Below are 24,374 nucleotides of genomic sequence, written 5' to 3' on the forward strand. Positions count from 1 at the left end.
ATTTTACCAAATCAGCACACGTAATAAAAAATATATTTTAATACATTTGACAAACACATTTTTTAAAAAACGAAAAAATTAACTAATTCAATGCCAAGTTCCGTGGCTTAGTCTCATCATTAATCATCAGACGAGTGGTCCATCAACTTTCACTGGAATGACTGTAGATCCAAATCCATACTTTGTCCACTTGTCATAGGGCTACTACATCCACTTTGAAACAGCAGCAGTTGCTGTTTTAACATCCCAAAAAGACAGTAAGGATTTTTTTGGTTGCAGGTTTGGCATGTGGAGTGATTGACTCTTGCACAGCATGACTACTGCTAGTAAAATGAAAATGCCACCGTGGATAGAGTATTTGGGGAGTGTGAGCCGACATGTTGTATCGTCGATGGTGAACAACCTCGGCTTCGTGATGGGGAGGACACTAAAATAAAAAAATAAAATAAATAATTGAGTTCGTTTGAAACACTTTTGCATGAATACACACTCACCATGCACCCACAACATTAGGTACATCCGCACATTGTAAAGCAATCCTTTTCAGTTTTACAATGCAAACAACAATAGTAAACATGTAGATACTTTATTATTGATATTATAACTATAATTTATATTACTTTTACCATTTTGGGGGAAGTTGCTTCGATGTGGCGACCTGCTGATGTTCTGCTCTTGTCTTACAGGCCTTGATCCCCTTCCTCGTAGAATATCTGCTATCTGTAAAAAATATATATGTTGCACCATTCATATTTGACCACCAGATGGCGGAATAAACTCATCCCTACAAATCCCTTTATTTTTCAGTGTGACAGTCCTGTGATTGACAGGTCTAATTTTTCACCCGTCAGGCAGAAAGAGGATGGATTTTTTTTTTCAACCAGGTCTCTGCCATTAGTGAGGTGATTATGCTCACTCCCTCACCTTCTTGTTCTTGGCCACCATCAACGGCGTGTCGTTGTGGTAGTTCTTGACGCCGCTGTCGGCTCCATTCTTCAGCAGCAGACGCACCATGTCCGCTTGGCCCCGACCGCAGGCACTGTGCAGGGCTGTGTTGCCGCTGTATGACGGCCTGTTGACATCGCAGCCACTCTGTGTGCAGCACAGGGGGACTCAGCTACATTGCATATTATATATAGTAGAGTGTGTATCGTACTGTATAGCAAAACAGTGGTGACTGCACTGCGGCCATGGTGTGGCCGCACATATCACACATGTGGCTACAAATGTGGTTCAAAGAATCCGTCCATTTTCTCGACTGCTTATCCTCACGAGGGTCACGAGGGGTGTGCTGGAGCCTATTCCAGCTCTCTTCGGGCGAAAGGCGGGGTACACCCTGGACTGGTCGCCAGCCAATCACAGGGCACATATAGACAAACAACCATTCACACTCACATTCATACCTATGGACAATTTGGAGTCGCCAATTAACCTAGCATGTTTTTAGAATGTAGGAGGAAACACACACACGCACAGGGAGAACATTCAAACTCCACATAGACATGCCCAAGTGGGGAACTGTTTCTCTTTATGAATATGTATTTTATAGTTAATACAGAATCATTCATTCATTCATTCATCCATTAATTAATTCATTCATTTTCTACCGCTTGTCCTCACGAGGGTCGCAGGGGGGTGCTGGAGTCTATCCCAGCTGTCCTCAGGCGAGAGGCGGGATACACCCTGGACTGGTCGCCAGCCAATCACAGGGCACATATAGACAAACAACCATTCACACTCACATTCATACCTATGGACAATTTCATTAATTCATTCATTTTCTATCGCTTATCCTCACAAGGGTCGCGGGGGTGCTGGAGCCTATCCCAGCTGTCTTTGGGGCGAGAGGCGGGGTACACCCTGGACTGGTCGCCAGCCAATCACAGGGCACATATAGACAAACAACCATTCACACTCACATTCATACCTATGGACAATTTGGAGTCGCCAATTAACCTAGCATGTTTTTGGAATGTGGGAGCGAATCGGAGTATCCGGAGAAAACCCACGCATGCACGGGGAGAACATGCAAACTCCACACAAAGATGGCCGAAGGTGGGATTGAACTTGTGTCTCCTAGTTGTGAGGTCTGCACGCTAACCACTCGACCGCCGTGCAGCCTTAACACAGAATCAGTGTACCTTAAAATTACAACAGTAATGTTTTATTGCATAATTTAGTGTATTTATTTAGTCTATAAAGTCTATTTGTTTGTATTTCCACACTCTTGCCTCTGATTCAGATTTGTAGCATACTCTTAAAGATGAGAACATGAAAAAAAAAATAGAAATCATCTCATCATCTAGAAATGAGTCACCCCTTTTCCCACACCATCTCGTACCTCAATGAGGAAGTGGACCATCTCTGCATTGTTGCTTTCCACCGCTAGCATGAGTGGACTCTGCCCGCTTTTGATGTCCTAATGAAGCCGGGAAATAACGCGATGGGAAAAACTATTAGTTGATGTTAGATTGTAAAGTAAACTGTGTGGTGAGTCAGTCACTGACCATTGTGTTGATGTCAGCGCCTGCTCCTAGCAACATTGTGGACAAATCAGTGTGGTTCCGTATCACAGCCAGATGGAGGGGGCTCAGACCTGATGGCGAAAGTTGAAATGAGAACATAGAGTGGAAACTCAGAAAATGCTAAAATTATGTACAGGAAATGCATCCTGACCCGCGTAGTTCTTCATCTCCAGGCATGTGGATGATGAGGGCAGTGAGAGCACAAGAGACAGGCAATCTCGGTGGTTGTACTCGCAGCAAAGGTGCAGCGCTGTTTGACCGTTTCGGTCCAGAGCGGAAGGATCTGCCCCGGCCCTCAACAGAGCATCCACCATAACCACTTGCTGGGTTATCAAAGCCAGGTGAAGAGGGGTCTGTGGAGAGGAATGAACACAGTGTCAATACAGAAGCTAAATGTGGATTTTTTTTACATCTTTTTATGACTTATTTACTATTTACTAGGGCCCCTGTCTTTCGCAGGCCCTTGTCCTGACCCCCCCCCCCCCCCAGGCACCCCTGGTGTTGCTATCCTTCATGTTTAACAGTGGTTCACATTTTTACCATCCTTCCCAGCTTTCTATTCCTTAATACTTATGATTGTTTACTTTTATTGCTATCAATCCATCCATTCATTTTCTATATACCGCTAGTCCTCACGAGGGCTGTGGGTACGCTGGAGCCGATCCCAGCTGTCTTCAGGCGAGAGACAGGGTACACCCTGGACTGGTTGTTAATGCTATCTAAATAATTCTTTCATTCATTCATTCATTTTCTACCGTTTATCCTCACGAGAGTCGTGGGGGTGCTGGAGCCTATCCCAGCTGACGTCTGGTGAGAAGCAGGGTACACCCTGGACTGGTTGTTAATGCTATGTAATTAATTAATTCATTCATTCATTCATTCAGTTTCTATCGCTTTTCCTCACGAGGGTTGGGGGCTGCTGAAGCCTATCCCAGCCGACTTCCGGCAAAAAGCGGGGTACACCCTGGACTGGTCGCCAGCCAATCACAGGGCACATATAGACAACCATTCACACTCACATTATCTAAATAATAAGAGTAATAATAACTTGGATTGATATCAGGGACCAAGATTTTAACAAATTTTGACAGCTTTAGGCTATGCTAAGCTAACTAGCTCTTCTGTGAACAGTAGTTACAAAACAGATGGTGTATTTTATCTTATATATAATACATAATATATTCATTCATTCATTCATTCATTCATTTTCTACTGCTTTTCCTCACGAGTGTCGCAAGGGGTGCTGGAGCCTATCCCAGCTGTCTTCGGGCGAGAGGCAGGGTACACCCTGGACTGGTCGCCAGCCAATCACAGGGCACATATAGACAAACAACCATTCACACTCACATTATCTAAATAATAATAGTAATAATAACTTGGATTGATATCAGGGACCAAAAATTTAACGTTTAAAGTTTGACAGTTTTAGGCGATGCTAAGCTAACTAGCTCTTCTGTGAACTGTAGTTACAAAACAGATGGTGTATTTTATCATATATATAATATATAGGGCTGCACGGCGGACGAGTGGTTAGCACGCAGACCTCACAGCTAGGAGACCCGAGTTCAATTCCACCCTCGGCCATCTCTGTGAGAAAACCCCGTGCATGCGTGGGTTTTCACCGGGTACTCCGGTTTCCTCCCACATTCCAAAAACATGCTAGGTTAATTGGCGACTCCAAATTGTCCATAGGTATGAATGTGAGTGTGAATGGTTGTTTGTCTATATGTGCCCTGTGATTGGCTGGCGACCAGTACAGGGTGTACCCCACCTCTTGCCCTCCACACACACACAGCTGGGATAGGCTCCAGCACCCCCGCAACCCTCATGAGGAAAAGTGGTAGAAAATGAATGAATGAATATTTTAACCTCAAATCAACATAAAAGTGTATCATAATGCTGCTTTGCGTTTTTGTGTAATGTCACTCTATTGTTCTGTACTCTCTACTCAGCAATTAAAAGGTCAGAAACAGTTAATAACAACTAATCGTTATTTCTCCACATGAATAAAAATCAGCATAAGCCAAAAAGAGAATAAAGCATAAATACAGCACATTGACCAAGATGGTTGCTAGTACAGTATGAATCATCTGAGGACATCTTAAGCAATGTAGGACAATCCTGTGCGTCATCCTGCTGATAATTCAGTAAAGACACTCATGTTTAGATAAAGTAGCCATTCATATAGTATAGAACAAAGTTCCTATTACTGGTTGCTCAATAAACAGCAACTGGGAAGACATCGTTATCTCCTCGTTTCACTTTTAGTTGGTCTTTGGCCTTACACAGCTGTAGGTGTGTGTGTGTGTTTTCCGCCTACATTACACCCCGAATGACAACACTATAGAAACCAAACTTGGATATACGTTACAGCAGTCAATGTATATTATTCTCTATGGCATAGAATTCGTAGAGCTACACAGGTTGTTCCTGGATGTGAGGGGATGTACTGACTTTTGTTAGATACCGTGTAACAGCGTTTTTTTTATAGTTCCATAATAGTCCATAGTTCCACAATAGTTCCATCTTAATCAACATGAAGAAATGGTGTTTTCTAAGCAAGGAAAAGCCATGTCCTTCCAGTAAAAAGGAAGGAATTGAGATCCCCTTTATGGCCTTTTAATCCAATAATGCTGTTTCATCTCAGCTTCTCTTTCCTTGAAACAGATGACTCACTCCTGGACGAACACACACACACACACACACACACACACACACACACACAGCTATCACTGATATGTAATCATGGTTTATTGTTGTAGACAACCTTAGTCACATGCTGACATCCTGACTTCATGCGATACACAACCATTCATTCATTCATTCATTCATTCATTTTCTACCGCTTATCCTCACGAGGGTCGCGGGGGGTGCTGGAGCCTATCCCAGCTGTCTTCGGGCGAGAGGCGGGGTACACCCTGGACTGGTAGCCAGCCAATCACAGGGCACATATAGACAAACAACCATTCACACTCACATTCATACCTATGGACAATTTGGAGTCACCAATTAACCTAGCATGTTTTTGGCAAACCCACGCATGCACGGGGAGAACATGCAAACTCCACACAGAGATGGCCGAGGGTGGAATTGAACCCTGGTCTCCTAGCTGTGAGGTCTGCGCACTAACCACTTGACCGCCGTGCCACCCGGTTTAAACATTCATTCATTCATTCATTTTCTACCACTTATCCTCACTAGGGTCGCGGGGGGTGCTGGAGCCTATCCCAGCTGTCTTCGGGCGAGAGGCGGGGTACACCCTGGACTGGTCGCCAGCCAATCACAGGGCACATATAGACAAACAACCATTCACACTCACATTCATACCTATGGACAATTTTGGAGTCGCTAATTAACCTAGCATGTTTTTGGAATGTGGGAGGAAACCGGAGTACCCGGAGAAAACCCACGCATGCACGGGGAGAACATGCAAACTCCACACAGAGATGGCAGAGGGTGGAATTGAACCCTCGGTTTCCTAGCTGTGAGGTCTGCGCGCTAGACCACTAGACCGCCGGATACACAACCAAACACTTGTAATCTTCCAGGAGTGATGAACTAACCACTCCCACTTCCATATTTAAACCTTTTCGGACCATCAAAATAGACCTCAGGGTTCCTGTAAAAAGCCTTCAGTGTGTGACTAAAACAAAACTGGAGCATCGATAAGAGGAAGCGTGTGTGTGTGTGTGTGTGTGTGTGTGGAGAGCAGTGAGTCCGGCATAGCGAGGGAAAATCCCTCGTCTTTCCCTGATTGTGTACTCTCGCATTCCTTGGAGATGAGAAGGAGAACATCAGTGAGAGCGGAAGCAATGAAAAACAGCCCCGAGGCGTCAGGCATTGCCAAACGGAACGATAGAGACCGTCCACCTCGTTCTGCTGCACAAATAAACTTTGGTGCATGTTGACATTTGGGTCGATAGCATCAGGCAGTTAGTGACTTTTGACTCTGGTGGATAAAATAGACTTGGTGATAGAGAGACACAAAGACGGAGAAAGATGTGCAGGCAGGGAAAGTCCCCGTCAACCACCCTGTGAACCTCAGGTATGTTATGAAACAGGCCTAAGCAAGAAGAAGAGAGGGGAGGGCGGAGGGGGGTCATGTGACTTCTCAGAACAAGGATATCAAAGTGCACATGTGTGCATGCATACTAAAAAAAAACACACACACAAGAATAAAAACACAATGTGCATTTCTTGACTTTAAATATGTATTAATTTATTATATTTATAGTAATACATTTTTTTGTCTATTTAATTTCTCATTGTAGTTACACCTATTTGTTTTCAGATTTTTGGGGGGTTTAGCAAGGCATACAGGCAAGCAGCATATCATATAACTAACTAATAACTAATAATATTAAATGTATTTTGATTATTCATTATACTGATTCCACTTATAAATATAATATATATATATAATACCCCAAACATGTCATTTCTACTAATATATATAATATATGTAATATAATAATATATATAATAAATATAAATATTTTCATTTACAAAATATGTTAATGTATATTGTATGAATAATGTAATATAATGTAATATAATGTATGTAATGTAGGTTAGGTTAATTAGCGACTCCAAATTGTCCATAGGTATGAATGTGAGTGTGAATGGTTGTTTGTCTATATGTGCCCCTAATAATTTTTAATGTATTTTTATTCATTATACTGATTCCACTTATTAATAAATACAAATATTTTTATTTACAAAATATATTAATATGTAATGTATGAATGCGTCAACTGGTTACCGCGCAGATCTCACAGCAAAGAGACCAGGGTTCAATTCCACCCTCGAGCATCTCTGTATGGAGTTTGCATGTTCCAAATTGTCCATAGGTATGAATGTGAGTGTGAATGGTTGTTTGTCTATATGTGCCCTGTGATTGGCTGGCGACCAGTCCAGGGTGTACCCCACCTCTGGCCCGAAGACAGCTGGGATAGGCTCCAGCACCCCCGCGACCCTTGTGAGGATAAGCGGTAGAAAATGAATGAATAAATGAATGAATGTATGAATGGGTCGACTGGTTAGCGCGCAGACCTCACAACTAGGAGACCAGGGTTCAATTCCATGCTCAGCCATCTCTGTGTGGAGTTTGCATGTTCTCCCCGTGCATGCGTGGGTTTTCTCCGGGTACTCCGGTTTCCTCCCACATTCCAAAAACATGCTAGGTTAATTAGCGACTCCAAATTGTCCATAGGTATGAATGTGAGTGTGAATGGTTGTTTGTCTATATGTGCCCTGTGATTGGCTGAAGACCATTCCAAGGTCAAAGACAGCTGGGATAGGCTCCAACACCCCCTGTGACCCTTGTGAGGATAAGCAGTAGAAAATGAATGAATGAATGTATGACTGTACAGTATCTTAAATTTATGAGTGAATAATAATCCAGTCTACAGTCTGTTATGTCTCTGCAAGACAAGCAGCATATCATACATATTCATAGCATGAGCATATGACACAAGAACAACTCTAATCATCTAATTTACTTGAAATTTTAGTCTAGTGTGTTCCCTTTCCCTTCTTCCCCATTTCAGCGAGGCATAGCAGCATATCATGCACTGTCTTGATAAAAGAATGTGATCGACATTTGCTTTAGTATTCTATTAATTATTATTATTATATACATTTACTTCATTTCTTAACTGCTGATTAGTTAGTCAAATATGATGATGATGATCAACGGCGGCCTCCCCGAGGGAGGTAGTCCCTCAGGCTGCGAGTACATGTGTGTATGCATCTGTGTGTATGTGTGTGTGAAGCACTGCTCTGACTGCACAAAAAGTGTGGGAGTATCAGCTGCCATTCTGTCATTTTTCAGGGGCTATTGAGTACTTGCAGTATTGTTCATGAAGGGCACCGATAGTAACACTCTGTCAAAAAGTTCCATGTGCACGACCACAGAAAGTCAGGATTGGTAAGCAGTATTGGAAATATTTATATTCTTAGTTCTATATAAGTGACGGTATAATTTTTTTGTTAATGGAATGTGGTATACCTGCTGAGTCTGCTCGCGTGCAGAGAGGTATCATACCGAGTGTGAGAAATAAATGTCTGTTGGGGCAGACAGGATATGATTGAACCTACAGCGACGTGAAAAGTGCTATTTCTGGTAAGAGAGCGACGTCTGTGAGGTGAAACCCTGACACCATGAAGCTCTGCGTGCTTCAGGTGTGGATGCAAAACAACCATATTGTTACTTTGTTGGAATCTGTTGACAGAACATACTGTATATTAACATGCTTGGATTGAATTGCGGTGTACCACAGGGGTCAATGTTGGAACCAGAGTTTTTTTTCATTCATCTCTCTATGGTCAAAACAAAATGATGGCATTGCTAAAAAATGCAAAGTAATCCATTATTTTTATGTAATCAGAAAATCAATCAACCTTAGAGATGCTAATTATGTGTCCTGAGTTCAGTAACGTATTGCAATAAGCAGCATATCATGCACTGTCTTCCACACGTCCCCTTTACTTACATAGTCTTACATATTTGGTCTATTGACCTAAAAACAGTACTTCTATTCGTCAGATTTGTTGTAAATTTCAATCTGAATCTCCTTCACATGTCACATTTTCACATTTTATTTAAATTTTACCATAAAAATGAAACATTAGCAGCTAGTCTTTCTGACAAAAAAAAGTGAAATCCATGTTTAAGTTTCATAGTTAATTTATTTTCCATGCTTTATTTTGATTTTACTCGAAAAAGGAACATTTAAAAAAATATATCAACATGTCATGCACTGTTTTCAGCGTAAGACTGGTTTTGTTATTACTAGAAAATTGACATTTTGTGAGCTTATCTGAAAAAGTGTTGTTTATTTAGTAGGATTTTAACAATGACACAAAAACTACTCAACAGATTTCCACTTTATGTGTTGTTTTTGTTTTTTTTTTACCATATAAATTCAGAATTGGACAAAAACATGCTAGGTTAATTGACGACTCCAAATTGTCCATAGGTATAAATGATGAATGTGAGTGTGAATGGTTGTTTGTCTATATGTGCCCTGTGATTGGCTGGCGACCAGTGCAGCGTGTACCTCGCCGAAGTCAGCTGGGATAGGCTCCAGCATACCCTGCTCCCTAGTGAGGATAAGCGGCATAGAAAATAGACGTATGGATGGAATCATGGAAGTAACATGCAAACTAAAAGTACTACAGTACTATGTAAATATGGTTCCTTGCTGTCTGAATACTGTACTATATATTGTTATGCAATGCAGGCGTTAAAAGGCTGAAGGATTTTTCTCTTTCACAATATTGTAAAACCCTCAAAAAAAATTCTGATATGAAGATTCAAAGATAAGGAATGCAGCATCAAATACAGGAATGCATGCATACGATTCTTCGCATCAATAGCGTGATTTGGCTTGTGGCGAATAAAGGTGGTCAAAGTGAGAAAAAAAAAGGTAACTTCCACTGAAAAATGACAAGTCGCCTTAGCCATGAGACAATGTGCGAGCAGAACACGAGGCAGAGCAGGAAACAGCGCTACTTCCTCTTTCATTCTTCTCCATGTAAGCTTCATTAAATGGGTGAGGCAGGGGAATGTGGTTTACCTGCTATGGCTGCATGAAAACAACATGCATCGTGTTTAATTCGTGGATATGGAGCTTTTTTTTTTTTAAATGTAAAAATAAACGCAGAATCATTCAAAGGTGCAACATTTAAAAGTGGATGCACTGTGATCGCTTTTCTCACCATTACATTTGAGACCCATAGGAGTCATTTCAACAGAAAAAATGTTCATTAATTCCGCATTACGGCGGTCTAGTGGTTATCGCGCAGACCTCACAGCTAGGAGACCAGGGTTCAATTCCACCCTCGGCCATCTCTGTGTGGAGTTTGCATGTTCTCCCCGTGCATGCGTGGGTTTTCTCCGGGTACTCCGGTTTCCTCCCACATTCCAAAAACATGCTAGGTTAATTGGCGACTCCAAATTGTCCATAGGTATGAATGTGAGTGTGAATGGTTGTTTGTCTATATGTGCCCTGTGATTGGCTGGCGACCAGTCCAGGGTGTACCCCGCCTCACGCCCGAAGACAGCTGGGATAGGCTCCAGCACCCCCGCGACCCTCGTGAGGAAAAGCGGTAGAAAATGAATGAATGAATGAATTCCGCATTACAGCATTCATAGACCCGCAAATTTGTGGATTTCATGCCATCGGTTTTACCTGACGGAGGTTGTTGTAGATGTCAAGGGTTCTTCCCGCCCAGAGTAGAAGATGGATCAGTTGGCTGACAAGAGCCAGCTCTCCTTGCACCACTGCTATGTGGAGAGCTCTGAAATAAAGACAACATATTAAGCATGCAAATCCATATATTTTTGTCATATTTTTAAAGGGGAAATGCACTTTTTTTTTTTGCTCATCATTCACAATCCTAATGTGAAACATAAACACATATTTATTTCCCTTTTCTGCGCATTCTAGCGCCAGAAAACAAATGCTCCAAATTGTCCATAGGTATGAATGTGAGTGTGAATGGTTGTTTGTCTATATGTGCACTGTGATTGGCTGGCAACCAGTCCACCAGGGTGTACCCCGGAAAATAATTGTATATTTATTTAGTACTTTGCGCTTGAGTCCAGGGTGTACCCCGCCTCTCGCCTGAAGACAGCTGGGGTAGGCTCCAGCAACCCCGGCGATCATTGTGAGGTTAAGCGGTAGAGAATGAATGAATGAATGAATGAATGAATGAATGAATGAATGAATGACTGAATGAACGAACGAACGAACGAACGAACATTTTTACTTTTAAATACTTAATATTATTTACTTAAATAATTGTATATTTATTTAGTACTTTGAAAAGTCTGAGTAGAAAACATATTTGGGCTTTTCCATTACAAAAAAAACATATTTTTTAAAGATTTAGTTCAAAAGTTCACTGTATTTGGTAGAAAACCCATACATTTGGGGGTTACTTGAAAAAAGATTTTTATGAAGTAGGATTTTGTACAAATCGTGTCCTATTATTAGTCAAAAACTGAGATATTTTGGGTAATAACTGAGAAACATATTTTTGTAGGATTTGTATGAAAAAAAAAGGGTCCAAAATGGACTTGAAACAGACATTGTATGAGAACTGCAGAGCAACCTCGTTTTTTAAGTGCACTTTTAAGTTATCAATCATAACAAGAAGAGTTTAAAAGCAATATATTTCTTTAAGCGACAGCATTTTAAAAGCCCTTTCATGTCATCACTTATCCCCATCAAAGGGGAACTCCAGCCTGGTACGCTTAACGCTTAAGTTGGGGGGACAAGATAGCACACCAGGTGACAACCATGTTGCCGTTATTTCAATTATTTTCTTTTTTTCTCGCCGCAGCTTCCAGTAAAAGTCACACAGGTTTTCACGTCACTTCCTGCTGCAGCTGAGCTCACAATGGCCGCATTCTGTCTGTGAAATCCATCTATTCGGTTCGAGAAGGGTTTTTTTTTTGTGCACGTTGGCTCAGTCAAAAACTACCACACGGCATACATTGTGCAACAGGAAGCAGTCGACGTTTCTTGTGAATTTCTTAAAACGTGCTCCTTGCGCGGAGAAAGGATGGGTTCACATTTAGTCAGTCGATGTAACATATCGATAGTTGCAAATAGGAAGTGTGAACAAAATGAAGGGAGGAGACCTCAGCAAACGGCAAAGAAAAGCAGAAGATGGTAGAATTTATTCGAAAGAGCGAGTGTAGAGCTTCTTGCAGCTGGCACTCGTTCCTGGAACTGAGGTCATCGCAGCTGAGTAGACGTGTTTCAGCTGCTCGAATGTACTGTAATGTCAGCTGTACTTGACTTCAACAGCTTTTCCACAGAAATGAATGCAAAGTGAATGAGCCATCATATGCTGAATAACAATATGGCCGATGTTTGAATTAACATTTAACATCTAAAGGATAGACTTTCACAGTTTAAAATTATGTATCCTGAACTGCTAAACTATGCAAGTACTCTAAAGCACGGGTGGGCAAACTACGGCCCGAGGGCTACATGCGGCCTACCAAATGTTTGAATCCGGCCCGCCAGTTGCTTTCTAAGTATTTCAACTTTTAACATACAAACTAGCAACATGACTTGCATGTTTTTAGAAAAAAACAACAACAATAAAACTGTAAAATTAAATGACATAGTTTGATGTGGTTTGATGTTTAAAGTGCTCCTGAAAAAAGGGACATGAGAACATACAGGTGATAGTATAACAAAAAAATTTGACAAAAAAATTGACAAAAAATTTGACAAAAATTTTGACAATAATAAAAATTATAAGGAATAATATTAATTCAGGCGGCACGGCGGTCGAGTGGTTAGCGCGCAGACCTCACAGCTAGGAGACCAGGGTTCAATTCCACCCTCGGCCATCTCTGTGTGGAGTTTGCATGTTCTCCCCGTGCATGCGTGGGTTTTCTCCAGGTACTCCGGTTTCCTCCCACATTCCAAAAACATGCTAGGTTAATTGGTGACTCCAAATTGTCCATAGGTATGAATGTGAGTGTGAATGGTTGTTTGTCTATATGTGCCCTGTGATTGGCTGGCGACCAGTCCAGGGTGTACCCCGCCACTCGCCCCAAGACAGCTGGGATAGGCTCCAGCACCCCCGCGACCCTTGTGAGGAAAAGTGGTAGAAAATGAATGAATGAAGGAATAATAATTCAAGGAAAATTATAAGCATAAATTAGTGTCTGTGTGCGTGTGTGTTAAAAATATGTTCTGGCCCCCCAGACAATTCTGTTAACTTAATGCGGCCCACAAGTCCAAATATTTGCCCACCCCTGCTCTAAAGGGACATTGGGAAACTGTTGAGCACAATCTATAGCAGTGATTTTTGTTAGTAAATGAGAGATGAGTTATTATCATCATAACAAGGAAGTGAGGACTTGGGCGGGCCATGCAGGTACACATTTGATGAGTTAGATATTTCCTGTGTGTCATTGAGCATTACTCTGAGATAAATTATATTGGCAAAAATTACAATGATTGGCCAAAATGTACTGGAAAGTTGTAGGAATTGGACAAAGTTGCATATAATTTGCTGGAATGATATAGAAAACCTGTTTATGATCTTCTATATACATTATTTTAACATTATTGAAGCTAGTATGTAGCATTAATTGACGACTCCAAATTGTCCATAGGTATGAATGCGAGTGTGAATGGTTGTTTGTCTATATGTGCCCTGTGATTGGCTGGCGACCAGTCCAGGGTGTACCCCGCCTCTCGCCCGAAGACAGCTGGGATAGGCTCCAGCAACCCCCACGACCCTTGTGAGGAAAAAGCGGTAAAAAATGAATGAATGAACATTATTTAGTTGCTTTTGTATGAAAAGTGTAGTCAAAAATAAACATATTTGGGATTTTGTTCAATTAGTATATTGTATTTACTAGAAATGACATGTTTGGGGTATACCTAGAAAAGCTTTGTTTATTTTGTCGACATATTTTCAGGATTACTTTTTTACTTTTTTTTTTTTACAAATACTTTTGCATAAAAAAGGGTGCACTAAGTTGTTAAAATGTATCTATTTTACTTGAAAAAGCTTTGTCAAGTAGGAATAGTATGAAAATATAAATATTTATAATCTATTGTTGTTGTTGAGAAGTATACTGCTATTATTAGAAAACTTTTAGTGATTACTTGGAAAATAATTGTATATTTATTTAGCACTTAACACGCTTGAGTCCAGGGTGTACCTCGCCTCTCGCCCGAAGACAGCTGGGATAGGCTCCAGCATACCCGCAAACCTGCAATACATTTTTATTTATGTTTTGAATGGCTTATTTTCCCTGATTATTTTTCTATATTGGGTAATATAAGAGTAAAGGCGACTACAGGGGTGCTAGTTCATGTTTAGAGGGTTCCAGAAGCGATAAACGAGGGATTAGTACGGTATATTCCGATCAACCGTTGGACAGGACTTACAAAAAGTGGATTTCATCCCCAAAAATCACACCTCTTGATTCAACCTCCATCCATACATCTCATTTTCTCATAAGGTGAAACTGCTTCTAGTTCCTGGAAGTGGGGCAGACCACAGCCACAGATTCAGCCCAGCGTCGCAGCAAACCCAGAGTCCCCGTCGAGCCGCATGAACACACACACACGACACAAAGACTCAGCATCACAAAGCGGCGGTATCCTGTCGGTGTACTGATCACAACACTCGATGATGAGATTAAAGCCTTAAACGTATGCTTGTGGTCGGATGAGCAGCAGAATGCTGAGCCATGGTACCAGTAAGCAGAAACCATATTTAGACGAGCACAAAAACAAGAAATGAACAACGGTGATTTTTTTTTTTTTTTTTTTTACGGTATTGGGTAAACAATTAATACACACAGAACACAAGCAAACAGCAACGGAACCAACGCTCACCCTTTAAATCCAGCTACTGTCATTTTGTGGAGCTAATTAAAAAATAAATCAGGAAGTCGCCTACAGCCACACGCATTCATGCTAATGTTACCTGAAGTAGTGCTTCTTCTTCTTTCAGAGGTCGCTACAGCAAGTCAATCTCCTCCATTCAACCCTGTCTCTCTCACACCAACTACCCTCATGTCCTCCTTCACTACATCCATAAACCTCCTCTTGGGTCTTCCTCTACGCCTCCTACCTGGCAGCATCCTTCTACCAATATATTCACTATCTCACCTCTGGACATGTCCCAACCATCTCAGTCTGGTCTCTAACATGTAATGTTCCTCTGATGTACTTCTTCCTGATCCTATCCATCCTGGTCACTCCCAATGAGAACCTCAGCATCCTCATCTCTGCTACCTCCAGTTCTGATTCCTGTCTTTTCTTCAGTGGAACTGTTTCTAGACCAGGGGTCTCAAACACGCGGCCCGCGGGCCAAATGTGGCCCGCAGGACACTAGTTTGAGGCCCCCGCCTTGATATGAAAATTTAATGTTAGTGCGGCCCGCACACGTTTGATATGGATGCTGTATGGTATCATGTACCCAGACAAAAATTATTACATTTGATTAATGTTCATGTTAAAGGTTAAATAACTGTTAATAGTTATCCTCCCTATCCGTGTGGAAGTGGTAAGTTTTTGGCTATTTAAGTTTAAAGGAAATAACTTGAAGGCTACCGTTTAGGTTGCTAGCTCTCTAGTTTGCGAGTTAGCATGTGTCTCAAGACCCTGCAGTTGCGCAATATGTTGTAAATAAAAAGAGTATAAATGTGACTATAGTCGTGTTTTGTCATGTCTACAGGGGCTCTAATAATGCTTTGTTCATTTTAATCTGAAAAAAATAATTTGTCTACCCACCAACTATATGTGGTTTCTTAAGCTTTTATTATTTTGTTTATTTTGTTCTGAACTGCTGATTCACTGTGCTTTATGATAATGATGAACTTAATAATACAACACATCAACATAACAGGACTCATTTTTCATAGAAATGACAACTTTGGGTCCCAAACTTTATGCTGACATGTCATAATATAAACAACATGGTGGACCAGGACTTGATGAATTGGTTCCCTTAAGTCTCCAAACCCTGCGGCAGAGACATACACTGTTGTAGTCATTGTCGTCACGCGATATACTGCTACACCATGTCCAAAGGAATTAAGCCTCGACTGCAGATCTGCGATTGGTCGGCTTTTTTTTTTTTTCATAATGTCCAATATATTAGCCTTTCCTGTTTTTTCCCCCAAAACATCAACATGCACAATAAAATGACTTAAAAATACGGCCATGAAATGGGTCATGCCGACGGTGTTTGCTAAACTAGCAGTTAGCTTAATATGCTATTGAATGGCACCATTCGTGAGTGGATGATTACTAGAAGAAACAGCAATGGAATCAGTGCCGTAGTTTCAAGCACTGTAACAAACTGTCACAGGAAGTGTGACCCCATCCTGTATCGAACCGTTTCCCTAATAAATACGCGGGATACTCTTGCGGCTGTAACCCATCCAAAGCTGATGCTCAACTGGGAAACCCCGACCTCACTTCCTGTCACTTTCAGGTCCTCCAGGGAACACATTGATAACAACCCACACAAGCACATCTTAACTATGTCTTAAACGGCTTAGTTACTCCTATTTTGTCTACTATAGCGGGTATGAGGAGTGTAATGTGACTATAGGGCTGTTATTCCATGCCTAGAGGTCTCTAAGAATGTTAAAAACCATATTTAGAAGGTCGTAAACAGGTTTCAAATTTACCACTTCCACACAGAATGAAAGAAGAACTTTTTTCACTTGATCGTGTCAGATATGTTACTGCTGACTCCATCATTTATTAAGTAATGACATTTTGAAAAGCCGCGATGTCGCGAGAAATTCACTTATCACGGTGTGTTCTGGAACCAATTAACCACGATAGATGAGGGATTACTGTCAATGGCAAAAAACTGTGCAAAAAAAGTGTGCAAAAAAACGAATAAAAGCATAACAGATGCAGTCGAGCATCCTCTGAGTTGAGATGATGAGAGACAGGACACACTAAAAGACAGAAAGGAAGAAGACTCTGCTGAAGAAAGAAAAAGCAAGCGAGAGAGCGGTAAATGAGGAAGTGAGGAGCGGATGTTTGGGTTTTTCGGTGGGGGTCCATTCATTTAAAAAGCCTGTATAGACAACAGGAGCGAGGTGAAGACACCTGAGAAAAACCACACTCGTGTTTGGCACTCCACACTCTTGCTTTTCCCGACACAGAGGGGTCGCATTGACGTAAGCCAAGACGCATGGTGGCTGTCTACATTATGCATGCATACCCATCAAGAACGTATGTTTATGCAAATACTGGATGTGTGCGTGTGTTGCTGTGTGCTTTGGGGTTTATCACTATGCAGAATTCTCACCAGTTCAACTACTAGCAAGGGTAGAAGGTTGCAGTTGCAGTGAGAAGGTATACTAAGCATATGCTTCAGTTTCTAATTAGTCTGATTAATCTAATTAATCTCATATAATTTATTCATGACGTACAATGCTCTCAGCAATATATTTAATAGGGCTGTCAAATTCAGTTTCTAATTAGTCTGATTAATCTAATTAATCTCATATAATTTATTAATGACGTACAATGCTCTCAGCAATATATTTAATAGGGCTGTCAAATGATGATTTGAAAAAAAAAATCAGATTAATCACAGTTTTTTTAAATGAATTAATTATGATTAATCATGAAGCACTATGTATGAAATATGCCCATTTTTACTGAGAAGACCTGGGTTCGATTCTCCGCTTGGAATCAAACTGCCGACTCTAAATTGTCCATAGGTATGAATGTGAGTATGAATGGTTGTTTGTCTATATGTGCCCTGTGATTGGCTGGCGACCAGTCCAGGGTGTACCCCGCCTCTCGCCTCTTGCTGGGATAGGCTCCAGCACCCCTGCGACCCTTGTGAGGAAGAGCGGTAGAAAATGAATGAATGTGTTCATTCCACCATCGGAGATATGTCATGTTACACATATCGGCAGATATCGGTATCGGAAATTGAGAGTTGGACAATATCGACATATCGGTTTTCGGCCAAAAAAGCCAATATCGGACATCTCTACTTATGATTCATAAACGATCAAAAATGTCAAGCCTATGACTTCAGACTCGATAAGTCACTGCTCAGAGACGCTAATCTCATGTTTACATGTTACGTCAAATGTAATGTCAATTCCACCCTCGGCCATCTCTGTGTGGAGCTAGGTTAATTGCCGACTCTAAATTGTCCATAGGTATGAATATGAGTGTGAATGGTTGTTTGTCTATATGTGCCCTGTGATTGGCTGGCAACTAGTCCGAAAAGACAGCTGGGATAGGCTCCAGCATACCCTAATGAGGATAAGCGGCATCAATAATAGATGGATGGATTAACGGCTTCAAATGAACTGAATATGTCAATCAAGTTAAAATATACTACACGGGTCAGAAAAAAAAAGTATTCTTCCTGTTTATTTACAACCTGAATGCATTCTTGTAATGACAATGAGGAAGTGTCGTTCCCAGAATGACTGGACTAGAAAGCTGGAGATTCATACAGTATATGTTGTTGGAATTGTACTGAAGTTATAAAGGAGCGTCAGACTCTGTGTGACTGTACTGAATTATTATTATTATTATTATTCATTCATTCATTCATTTTTACCGCTTTTCCTACCAAGGGTCGCGGGGGTTGCTGGAGCTTATCCCAGCTGTCTTCGGGCGAGAGGCGGGGTACACCCTGGACTGGTCACCAGCCAATCACAGGGCACATATAGACAAACAACCATTCACACTCACATTCATACCTATGGACAATTTGGAGTCACCAATTAACCTAGCATGTTTTTGGAATGTGGGAGGAAACCGGAGTACCCGGAGAAAACCCACGCATGCACGGGGAGAACATGCAAACTCCACACAGAGATGACCAATGGTGGAGTCGAACCCTGGTCCTCCTAGCTGTGAGGTCTGCGCGCTAACCACTCGACCGCTGTGCCGCCCAAAAATGTAACATAATAATAATAATTATTATTATTATTATTATTCATTCATTCATTTTCTGCCGCTTTTCCTCACAAGGGTCGCGGGGGGTGCTGGAGCCTATCCCAGCTGTCTTTCGGCGAGAGGCGGGGTACACCCTGGACTGGTCACCAGCCAATCACAGGGCACATATAGACAAACAACTATTCACACTATTATAATTATTATTGTAACAAAAATAGTTTGTGTAGCTTGTTACAACTCCGTACAGTAGATGACATCATAATGCTGCTTAACACATCATACACACCACATAAAAACACATTCACCTACTCTCATGCGCATTTTGGCCAATCAGAAACCTGAAAAAGCTACCACAACTGGCATGGTCACACATGATCATGCATCTGTTCATTAATATGGTGGTATATTAGACGTGCAATGATGTGTACATTAACTTTAAAATCAGCACAGACTTATGTTGACCCTAGTAAATATAATAAATAATCACCTATGTGTGCACACACGCGCATCTGTTGATTTAGCACACGCTCTGTTTACAGTCACGTGTGTTGGAGATTTCAGTTACTGTGTGGGTGGATGTTAAAAAAAAAAAAAAAAAGAGTAACGTTAGCATCTTTAAACGTGTCGTTTGCATGGCTTCAGTGTCGTCTGTGTACGAAATCCTCAATGATTCACGCTTTCTGGAATAATCATGACGATCTGTTGCACGGCAGGTGAGTCATGGAACAAAAATGCGATGAAGATGTTTGATAATTTGATGCCATGTCATTCTTTGGTCCCAGTCATGGCAAAGAGGAAGAACATGATGATAACCTTAGAACTTACCGCGACATAGAAAAGTCTGGCTTCCAATAAAATTCATTCAGTATCAACTACCAGTAAATAGTAGTGCAAATAAATATATTACAAAGCACACAACCCTTATGAATTCTAGTAAATACAGATGAAACACCTTCCTGTTCCCTCTCCATTACACATCTACGTTTATCAGGGTGAGTAGTATTACTTTAGGTTAGTCTTATTATACAGTGGTTAACTCAGTTTGACATTTGATTGACAGTTAAAAATGTTTACATGTTCATTAAAACTATGTATGTACAGTTAATAAAGGTTTTACAATGGTGACACTTTGACTTGGGAATTTTTTTTTTCAATTAAAAATAATTTTGATTATTTCCTATGAGGAAAAACATTGTGGAAATTATTTTTTATATATATATAAATATATAAATAATAAAATAAAATATATTTTATCAATTTGCTGTGTGATGAATAAAGAATGACATATATCTTAAAGTATAATTGGTATTATTATTATTATAATTATTAGTCTGGTAATTATCGGCCCAATATTAGCACAAAAATGTGATATCTCTATATGATTTTTAAAAAAATGCTGTTTACAACACATATGTGTTCATTCCACCATAAGAGGTATGTCATGTTACATATACAGGTATCGGTATTGGCCGATATCCGTATCGGGGAAAAAAAAAGCTAACAATAAAACGGCATTCCATATTTCAATGTGATCATTTTGCAGCTACCATATTGAAGTATTACCGTATTAGTAAAATATTTAGTACAAATCCAATCATCATGAATAGAACTGGACTACTTATAAAGGTAAAACACTGCAGAGGTTTACTTTTAAAATAATGAAAACAATCTCTACATACGTGTCTCCATCCTCATCTTGCCGTGTAGCTAGCGCCAGTAGATTATGGGAGGGGTGGAGCCCAGGGTGGTCGACCTCAGAGTTCAGACAGTAAGCGGGGTAATGACCTGAGCGACGAGAGGGAGAATTAATCATGTGTATCAGTGTAGTATTTTCAGAAGGGTAAATGCTGACTGGACATGTTCTTAATAATGAATGCATGTGTACTGCGTGAGGCCTTGAAGGCACCGCCGTAGACCACATGTCACTCAAAGCTACCAAGAAGTAAACGCTTCTAGTGACACACCGGGAATACAGACTTTTGTGTACTCACCGGACACAACATTAGGTCGGTCTAATACAAGACGTGTCAAAAATTGTGCCTTAAAACATATAATAACCAAAGCAAAGGAAATATTAGTCATCTCCCGGATTTCCTTGTAACAGCGCACAGAATCCATGACCCCCCAAGCATTAATTTACATTCAGTAATCTTTATCTTTAATGGCGGTCACGCTGCATATGGCATGTATTTGTCTTCTGGCGTGTGCTGTAACTAGTTCTCCACTGAGTCTCGTGTTTTTATAGATCAAAATTAATTTTTTTTAATTAAATTTAAAAATTAATTTATTTATTTTTTAATTTATTTTTAAATTACATTTTAATTAAATTAATTACATTTTATATTAAATTCATTAATTAATTGTTATTTTTAAAAATACTTTAAAATTAAATTATTTTTTAATTAAATTGTACATGATAGTAAATTAAAGTACAGAAATATGATGTAAATCAAATTAATTAATTTCTACAAATCTGAAAATGTTATCATTTTACACCGCAGAGAAATGAAAGAGATATTCAGAAAATGAATCTTATAAAAGAAAAAGATTAACAAAAGGTATTGTATGGGACATATTATGTGGTATGATATTAATTTTTAAAAATAAATAAAGGCACAAGTTGCAAATGTAATTGTTTTTAAATATGTGAAGTGATGAGTACTCACTATAAACCAAAGAGGGAAAAACATGGCTGGGACAAGGAAGATTACTTCTTGCAGCCTCCTCAGCTTGCAATGGGGTTACCAGAGCACCGCCCAATCTCCCCTGGGTGGTGTTCTCCAGCCCGCCAGGATCACTGTCCCGGTCCGGCTCATCAGTGCCTCTCGCCGGGGAGTGTCGGTCCAACCGCCCGGCAACTTCCAACGCTTCTGTCCGCTCCTCCAGATCCACAGCGATGGGTCGTTTCCGAAAAGGAAGCCTATGAGCGGCTTCATCCGCCGGAGGTTTGCGATTCGAAGCAGCCGGGACGAGTGTCCGTGAAGTATCCGCTCTGGAGCGCGATGGGGACGCATGGGAGGCTGCAACCGCCGGCTCTATCCGGGATACTCTACCGCAATCCCGCGCCGTATCGACAGCTGTAAAGACACCATTATCCCCCCGCTGACTGGTGCTCAGATCCAGCGGCGTAGCGGCAACCGAGCCCCGGTTACCGTTCATGGTCATGACCCTCGGCATCAACCCGGGGTTGAGGCGTGCTGTCTCCGGTCAAAGCTCGCAGGTGAGTGTCGGTTCCTCAGTGGAAGTCTGGTGGCATCAAACTAGATAAATAACTGGGAAGTCCGATTCCCATTAAGAAAAATCCCTTTAGGGTCATTGGTGTGTGTGTGTGTTTTAAGATATCGAACTCGATTATTTTTAAGTGCAAAAACAGTGCAGATTATATCGTTGTGCATCGCAGTGGTTTGCAGGTAGTCTGCAGCTGCTTATGTGCTCTTCATCATTGCTTTCCTTTTAAACTGAAAGTGAACCATTAAAACTCAGGGCACTTTATACGTGCGTGTGTGTGTGTGTGTGTGTGTGTGTGTGTGTGTGTGTGTGTGTGTGTGTGTGTGAGGGGGGGGGACTACAGACAGTGTGTTTATTGCTAACTCGTGTAACTTGCATATGCATATACAAGCTGTGAAGTTGGCAAATATACAGTAAAATATAAATTACTTCAACAAAATATTACACTATTATGGGTATTATGTATTATGGGTTCGAATGGGTGTTTTCTCCGAGTACTCCTATTCCAAAAAAATTGCATATTAGGTTAATTGGCGACTCTAAATTGCCTGTAGTGTGAATGGTGGTTTGGCTACTATAATGTGCACTATAATGGGCTGGGGACCAGTCCAGGGTGTACCCCGCCTCTCGCCCAAAGACAGCTGGGATAGGCTCCAGCACCCCCGCGACCCTCGTGAGGACAAAGCGGTAGAAAATGAATGAATGAATGAATTAAATTGCCGGTAGTGTGAATGGTGGTTTGTCTATATGTGCCCTATAATGGGCTGGGGACCAGTCCAGGGTGTACCCCACCTGTCGCCCGAAGTCAGCTGGGATAGCCTCCAGCATACCCCGCAACCCCGACTTCAATGAAAGCGTGTTTTGTATCGTGTCAGTCAGATTCTGTAATTCCTAAACGTCCGCGCATTTTTTTTTTTTGTATTTTGTAGCGCTTGTCCTCAGGATGAGGTCGTTCGATGACCTTTTATTATCCCCAGAAGTGTGACATTGGACTCAACTTTGCTGGTCTCTAGGAACTGCGGGTGATGCGGGTCCCTTCACATGGATCCGGGTCATCAATGGTGTGCATTGTGTCGTGGGCCTTCAGGGTGGTCATGTGCCGCTAAGCTGAGGATGCATACAGAGTAGATGTTGATCAAATTAAAACAAGATTCATATACACACACACACACACACACACACACACACATGCGCATATCCCAATGGAACTCCTCCCACTTTAGAGGTTTGACTTTAACCAGGGCCAATTTGGGACTTTCCTATTTCCACTGAAGTGTGGTGTAAGTCATCGAGCATCAACGTTTGCTGTTTAAAGTCCCTAAAACATCCTGACAGCATAACAAAAAACGGTTGTCAGCCATGGCGGCGTCTCCCTGACTGGACAAAACACACATAAAACAGAATTTACTGCATAATGCTGATTGTTTAGTACATGAATGTATACATTTATACAACAATGGGTCAACATGATTAGTAATGGCAGCAGGGGTCAATTGAGCACATCCTGTCACAATACAATGAAATGAGGCCCCCTTGTGGTAGAAAACTGTTAGACCCCAACTGCTAAATTTGAAAGGGGACCTATTATGTTCATTAATTCATTAATTTTTTACCGCTTTCATTTTCACGAGGGTCATGGGGGTGCTGGAGCCTATCCCAGCTGTCTTTGGGCAAGAGGCGGGGTACACCCTGGACTGGTCGCCAGCCAATCACAGGGCACATATAGACAAACAACCATTCACACTCACATTCATACTTATGGACAATTTGGAGTCGCCAATTAACCTAGCATGTTTTTGGAATGTGGGAGGAAACCAGAGTACCCGGAGAAAACCCACGCATGCACGGGGAGAACATGCAAACTCCACACAGAGATGGCCGAGAGTGGAATTGAACCCTAACGCTAACCACTCGACCGCCGTGCCGCCCTACCTATTATGTTTTTTTTACAAATTTTGTTAGAATGTAGTATTCTCGTGTTAAACCATGCCAAAGTTTCAGATAATTAAGTTTGTGCATTTGAACGTGAGCACTGAAAGACGTTTGGGAAGACGCTGGTTTCACTGTGACATCACAATAAGCTCCACTATCCGCTAAACTGTTACTGAAGCCTGATGACTTTCCAACATTACTTGTTCATGTGGAAGAGTCAGAAGCTGTAAGTAACAATTTA

General features: G+C 41.2%; 1 protein-coding gene across 1 annotated transcript; it reads right to left on the reverse strand.

The window, feature by feature from the left end:
• Positions 1 to 106: 106 nt before the first annotated feature.
• On the reverse strand, positions 107 to 22,495 carry bcl3 (BCL3 transcription coactivator). The gene is made up of 9 exons (XM_058054143.1): positions 21,640 to 22,495; positions 20,653 to 20,758; positions 10,721 to 10,829; positions 2,677 to 2,878; positions 2,508 to 2,596; positions 2,342 to 2,419; positions 925 to 1,092; positions 627 to 720; positions 107 to 427 (listed from the first exon to the last, which is right to left on the reverse strand). The coding sequence occupies exons 1-9, from the start codon at positions 22,148 to 22,150 to the stop codon at positions 324 to 326; spliced, it is 1,461 nt and encodes a 486-aa protein (XP_057910126.1). The 5' UTR covers positions 22,151 to 22,495; the 3' UTR covers positions 107 to 323.
• Positions 22,496 to 24,374: the final 1,879 nt, after the last annotated feature.

This window comes from Doryrhamphus excisus, chromosome 17, assembly GCF_030265055.1.
Source record: "Doryrhamphus excisus isolate RoL2022-K1 chromosome 17, RoL_Dexc_1.0, whole genome shotgun sequence".
Lineage (NCBI taxonomy): Eukaryota > Metazoa > Chordata > Actinopteri > Syngnathiformes > Syngnathidae > Doryrhamphus > Doryrhamphus excisus.